Below are 6,848 nucleotides of genomic sequence, written 5' to 3'. Positions count from 1 at the left end.
ACATAATAAAATATAATAAAAATTAAATAATAAATAAAATAATATTATAAATAAAAAAATAAATATATAAATATATATAAAATAGTAAAAACGTTCTATATATATATGTATATTTTTTTTTTTTAAATTATATTTTCTTATATTTTCTATAATTTAAATATCATAAAATCAATGTGCACTGTGCAAACGGTACATTTTTTTTTACTTTTTTTTTTTTTTTGTAATCTTTGAAGGTGTGGAGAGTTACGCAACGATTTCTTCTCGTCTTAGTTAGTTTCCTCCTACGTTTAGATGCATATGCATATAAATGCAATATTAATCGATATGGATATTAAAAACTACCCACACGAAGCGTCTTAAAAAATTTATGCATGTGTGTTCATGTGTGTGTGTGTATGTTTTTTTTTTTATGTAGTCCATCTTAATGAAATGTTCCAAAATATTGTAAATTTTGCAATATTTTTTTTTTTTTTCATTTTCTTTTCTTTTTTTTCTTTTCTTTTCTTTTCTACATTAAATAACTTTGTCAAGTCCTTTCCTTTTTCTCAGTTTTTTTTTCTTTCCTTTTCTTTTTTCCATTTACAATTAATCATTCGTACCGCGTTCGCTTTAACGAACAAAAAATCTTCTAGTATGTCATTAGTCATTTCCTCCTTCCTTTTCTTTTATTCTTGACATCAATAGTATCTGTTTCTTTGCAATTGCTATTATTTATTCTTTTATTGTTCTTAATATTTTATTGATAATTATCATTTATTACATATACGTATTATAATACTTTTTTTTTTTTTTTTTAAATATAATTATTACCCTCCTCCCACATTTATCTTATTTTATTATTAAAATAATTTCTATTAAAATTAATAGAGTAATGACAATATCTGTGCATTACATAATTATAATTTTTTTTTTTTTATAAATAATTTCACACAATTACATTTATTCTTAATAGGTTAATTTATTACAATGATTATTATTATTTTTTTACGAACACATTTATAACACTCAAATATGTATTAATTTATTATATTATATACTAATTATATAATATACTTATATATAATATATTACTTAATATATTATATTATATATTATTTTAATATATATATTTTTTTTAAAGTGTTATAAATAAATATATATAATATATATTAAAAGACATTTATATAAATATATAATAAAATAACTATATATATATAATGTATTTGTTACATATATATGTTTATGAATTAAAATATTATAATAAATAAATAAAACTTTGTTTAATAAATTCATAACGATATTTTACTACAATACAAAATATCTTTGTTATTAATAATATAAAATAAAACTGATTCGTATTGAAATTAAAATTGATCTTAATTTTATTCTTGAAATTGGACATTTATCACTTAAAAAAAAAAAAAAAAAAAATAAGAAAAAAAATAGAAAAAAGTGTGAAGGCTATAATAATTCTATACTAGGACTTCCTTTATTTTTTTTTTTTTTTTTTTTTAAGTGAAATGAAATCATTCGAGCTTGAATGAAACTAATCTCAAATTATGTAGATATTATATATATACATATATATGTTCGTGTCAGCACGTTGTTGGCCTTGAAACATCATAGATCTAGAAACGATCAACGAGATATTTAAATCGAATTTATTTGTATACAAATACATATAAACGATAATAGAAAAATATCGTCAAAAGTATTTGTATCAAATTTCAATACTTTATAGTCAAGTTTCCTAATCATCCATATATTTATCAATATTTATATATATATATATATATATATATATATATATATATATATATATATATATATATATATATATATATTATAAGATTAGATTTATTAGAATAATTCTTAGAAATAAATATAGAAATCTAATAAATATTTATAGTAAACCTTGAAAATGATCAGTAACCTTTAAACGTTTCTAACAGATTATTCTTGAAAAAGGTTTTAACGTTTATGATAATTCGTTGATTAAATAACACAAAAATTATCTATAAAATAGATAAAACAATGGTGTGTACGATTGCGACAGGACTAATATTAGTCAGTGCCATAACTGGTGCATTATATCATTTCTGTAAAACTGCACTATATGAAAAAGAAGATAAAGGTAATAACGATCAATAATTATAATATTAATATTTTTATTTTTTAATTTATATAATAATTCATTCGTGATAATTATTTTAACAATATGTACGTAGATAGGTTGAACAAGTTTTCAGCTTAAACATGGAAACAATTTTGTTCTTTTTTTTTTTTTTTTTTGTTATAATAAAACTTTTACAAAAGTATTATTGCAATTGAAAACTTTTCAATTCTCCACATTGATAATCAAATTATTGTTTCTTTTCGTTTTTTTTTTTTTTTTTTTTTTTTTCATTTCTGGCATAAATATGAAACGCATATGAAAAAATTAATTTTAATCATTTTATATTTGAAAAAATTCCTAATAAAAAGTGTGTGTAAAAAATAAAATGTAGATTATATTATGTTAGATTTAATAGATCCATGTGAAACTTCAAATGAAAAAATGGTCATACCCAAAAGGCCACCGAGAAAATCTCAAAAAAATCTAAAATTGGATGAGTCGTTAACTTCAAAAATGTCAAAGGAACGGTTGGTCAAACGAAGAAATTATTATTTATGATTATTTATTAATTTATTAGTATTTTTTATGTGAGTTATGTTCAATAAATTTGTAGTTGTAATACATCGAATTTGACGATTCCTAATGATCAAATTCATACAAAAGTATTAACTAGGGCTCAATTGGAAAAGATTCCTAATAAAACAACATCGATTAATAATGAAGAAAAATTGAATTCGTCGAATTCATCTTTAATGTGTAAAAATGACGTCAATCTTGTTTCAAACGATGACGAATTAAAACATTCGTCGAGAACATTATCGGAAAATATAAACGATTACCCGGAAAAATCTGTAATGAGGAAAACGTACGTACATAAAATGATGAGTTATTTTTATTCTATGTTGCATTTATTATTATTATTATTATTATTATTATTATTATTATTATTATTTTTAATCTTTAACAATCGATTCATTTTATCAAGATACATTATCACACGTGCACGTAGCGATTTAATATAAATTTTACACGACAACAAAATTACCTTTTTCGTAAAACAGGTTTTCCGTATTTTCGAAATATCGTGAGATAATATTGGATCATCAATTTCTTTCTTCTAACAACATTTATATTTACAAAAAAAAAAAAAAAGCAAAAAAACAGGAAACGAATTACTTTATTTATTTTTAATTTATTGAAATAATTTTCAAGCTTTCCAATCCACTCGAATATTTGACTCGCATAATTTATGATTTGATTGGTTATGTTCTTTTCTTTGTTATTTTGTTGTTGTTTTTCTTTTTTTTTTTTTTTTCTTTAGGTTGAACGTTATAAACGAAGAAGAACGAAACGAAACGGATAATACAATTTATTTAGATCTACCAGTAAATTTAGATTCCATCAAATATCGTCCCGTATTAACTTCGACAAGAACAAACATTTCCAACGAATCACAAGATTCTGACAATGAGATAACAATAAAAAAAGTATATTATTTAATTAACGAAGAAAATAATAATCAAGTTCAGCAAAACGATGTTTCACAAATGATAACAATTGCAATTCGAAAAAATATCAAACAAAATCGTCATGGAAATAACGATAATGCGAGTTCTACCATAAGATCGGATTCTAATTTAGAAAGAAGTTGTTTTAAGAGAAAAAAAAAATTCAAAGAAATTTTATTCAGCTCTAGTATATGAAAAATAAATTGAGTAGAAAAAAAAAAAAAGAAAGAAATATATTATGAGAAAGATAAAACGGATTTTTTAATTTGAAAATACGATTGTTATTGATTTTCACGAAAAAACAAAAAAAAAAAGAAAAAAAAATATATTCTTGCGAACAACAGACCGTTTTATTTTTCGTTCAATTATTCGCTCAGGTATGCGAATATTTGAAAGATTATATTCTTTTTTTTTCTTTTTCTTCTTCTTCTTATTTTTGTCTTTTTTTTCAATAATTATTCAAGGTTATATTTCGTTTCATTATTTTTATTTATATTTGTTTCACTTTTTGTTAAAACAAAATTTAAGTACATTCTTTATACTACGTTATTATACTTGTTAATAGTTAGAACGTTTATTACAATGATTATAATATCATCGGTATAATATCATCATAAATAAAAAAAAAAAAAAGAAATACGATGAAAAAAGAAAGAAAAAAAAATACAAACAAAAAAAAAGTTAAAAGAAAAATTGGAAGAGAAGGTGAAGATAAGTGGATGATGAAAAATTTTGTCTAATTATCACCGACTCGGCTCGTTTATTCCGTTGGATATCGGTAAAAAACAAAAACAAAAAAACAAAACAGAAAAAAACTGACAACAACGACAAAAAAAGAAAAACGGAATTAAAAAATAAAAAACATCTCTTACTATTAAATAACGAATCATCATCATCATCATCATCATCATCGTTGTGTTGACTGTCTCGTATAAAGTTCTTTAGAAATATTTCCATCGTTTTCTATCGATGGTATTTCCACGATATTCAAAGAAAATCCAGTTTTCTAGAGAACTATAAGCAAAGGCGTGTTAATGAAAATAATTGTTGAAAACAGCAAAAAAAGAAAAAGAAAAAGAAAAAGAAAAAGCAAAAGGAAAAGGAAAAAAAAACAACCACAGTAAAAAAGAGGAATTTAATGCGAACTCGTTAAAGATCGAGTGTCGTATTATTGCACCACAATTGAAATTGCGGTTCAATTCCATGAAATTGACATCGATTATGGAAAATGTGATTAGATATATTATAATATTTAATAACGTTTTTTTTTTTTTTGTTCTGATATACTATTTATATACTGATTTGTTTTTTTCTCTATTTTTTTTCTTTATTTTTTTTGTTATTTATTTCAACAACCTACACACACACACACACACACACAATTTCATTACAAAATGCAAAGAAAAAAAAATAAAATAAATTATAATTCGAAATTTTTCTTTTCTTTTCTTTTCTTTTTTTTCTCTTTCTGTTTTCTTTTTTTTTTTTTTTTTTTTTTTTTTAATGTAATACAACAAAAATATTGTAAATAATAATTTTGAAACAATATCACATTAAATAAATTACATCTAATATAATTTTTTATGTTTTCTTTGTTCTTTTTATAAAAATGATCATTTTCCGTTCATATCATCGGTGACGATAATTTAAATTGTGTCTAATATATTATAATTTTATCGTAATAAATCAAATATTTATAATGATGATAGTATTAATAATGAATCATCAAATAACAAAGTAACGTGAATAAATGTTTTTCAAATCGTAGATTTCCTAGACTATACGACTCTTATATAATGACACGATTATATTATCTTACGATTTCTCATAAACTAGGATAAGGACGGAAAGATTCAGTGTTCTTTTTTATTTAAATCTTTTTCATCAACTTTAGACTACTTGTTTCCTTTTTCATCCTCATTTTTCTCGCATTTATATATTCAATTTTTTTTTGTTTTTTATCTAAACAACATGTCAACGTATATTTATTTGCATGGACGTAAATAAATAGAAACAACAACGAACATAATTCGTGGCCAATGCACCGCCCCCCCCTCCCCATCAATTCTTATGAATTACTTTAACCTTTTAAATTTTTAGTTTGTTTTATGTAATCGTCAAAATTGATTGACGGCTATTCGAATTCCATTCTACAGCCCTTTCCATCTCTTCCCTTCAATCTACATAACCGGTTTTCTTTTATGAATAATATCAAAGATCTTATTGATATTTTGAAATAATAAATCTATTGTTTTTCTTTTTTTTACTTATAAATTTTAATTATATTTTTTTCAATCATTGAAACAGAATTATGCGATTGGTTAAGGTAAAATATTAAGATATCTCTGATTTAAAAATTTTCAAACTCGTAACTTGCAACAAAGTTATTTATATATATTTAGTTAAATAAATATTATATATTATTATAATTAAATTAAGATATATTGTATTTTATTTTATAATTATTTTATTTTAAATATTTTTTTATATTTTAAATAAATAAAAAATATTATAATTAATAAAATTAAAATATCTTATAATAAATATATAATAATAATATTTCATAATAAAAACATTATATAAAATATTTTTCTAATATTTTAATAATAATAAAATATAATTAGTTTCATTAATTTATATAATAACATATAATTAAATAGTATATAAAATATTTTTTATAAAAAAAAGATTCTTTTCAAATAAAAAAAAAAAAAAAACAAAAAAAAAATAAAAAAAAAAAAAAATAAAGAAGATTAAGAAGTACTTGCAACAAAATTTAATTATAATTTTATATTTCTTTTTTATCCTGAAATGATTATGATTAGTGGGTTTTAACATTCAAGGACGAATCAAGTAGAAAAATGTGAATTAATGAAGTATACTGTTATCGTTAAAACTTTTCAATCTTTTTAAATATGATTTTTAATTAAAGTGCACTGACCGATAAGTATCGCGTTGCAATCATATTAAATTAGGTTTCAAATTACTTTTCTTTAACTCGTGGTAAATCCCAGTTTCTTTTCCTTCACTTACGTTCTATCTCTCTCTCTCTCTCTCTCTCTCTCTCTCTCTCTCTATGTTCTCTTTATTTTTCTTTCTTTTTATCTTTCTTCCTTTCTTTCAAATATCGTAAATAAGACTCCAGGCATCATTTACGGCCAAACACCTCACGAGTTCAATGACGTATCTTCGTATGACGCCAATCATGCATTTGCTTACACGTTCTTTACTTATACATCGAAATG

General features: G+C 21.8%; 1 protein-coding gene across 1 annotated transcript; it reads left to right on the top strand.

Annotated features, from left to right (window-relative positions):
* The first annotated feature begins 1,914 nt into the window (after positions 1-1,914).
* On the top strand, positions 1,915-3,808 carry LOC149030502 (uncharacterized). The gene is made up of 4 exons (XM_089178923.1): positions 1,915-2,113; positions 2,502-2,622; positions 2,709-2,960; positions 3,417-3,808. The coding sequence occupies exons 1-4, from the start codon at positions 2,014-2,016 to the stop codon at positions 3,796-3,798; spliced, it is 855 nt and encodes a 284-aa protein (XP_089035049.1). The 5' UTR covers positions 1,915-2,013; the 3' UTR covers positions 3,799-3,808.
* The last annotated feature ends 3,040 nt before the right edge of the window (positions 3,809-6,848 follow it).

This window comes from Polistes dominula, unplaced genomic scaffold (assembly GCF_049000335.1).
Source record: "Polistes dominula isolate Pdom_NZ unplaced genomic scaffold, Pdom_raw_medaka contig_18, whole genome shotgun sequence".
Classification (NCBI taxonomy): domain Eukaryota; kingdom Metazoa; phylum Arthropoda; class Insecta; order Hymenoptera; family Vespidae; genus Polistes; species Polistes dominula.
This window is presented reverse-complemented; position numbering and strand designations above follow the sequence as displayed.

Bases quoted from the DNA above. Each gene is read 5' to 3' on its own strand.
- LOC149030502 (XM_089178923.1), top strand. From the start codon at position 2,014: ATGGTGTGTACGATTGCGACAGGACTAATATTAGTCAGTGCCATAACT. The intron at 2,114-2,501 runs GTAATAACGATC...ATATTATGTTAG, and splicing joins ATATGAAAAAGAAGATAAAG to ATTTAATAGATCCATGTGAA. The intron at 2,961-3,416 runs GTACGTACATAA...TTTTTTCTTTAG, and splicing joins AAATCTGTAATGAGGAAAAC to GTTGAACGTTATAAACGAAG.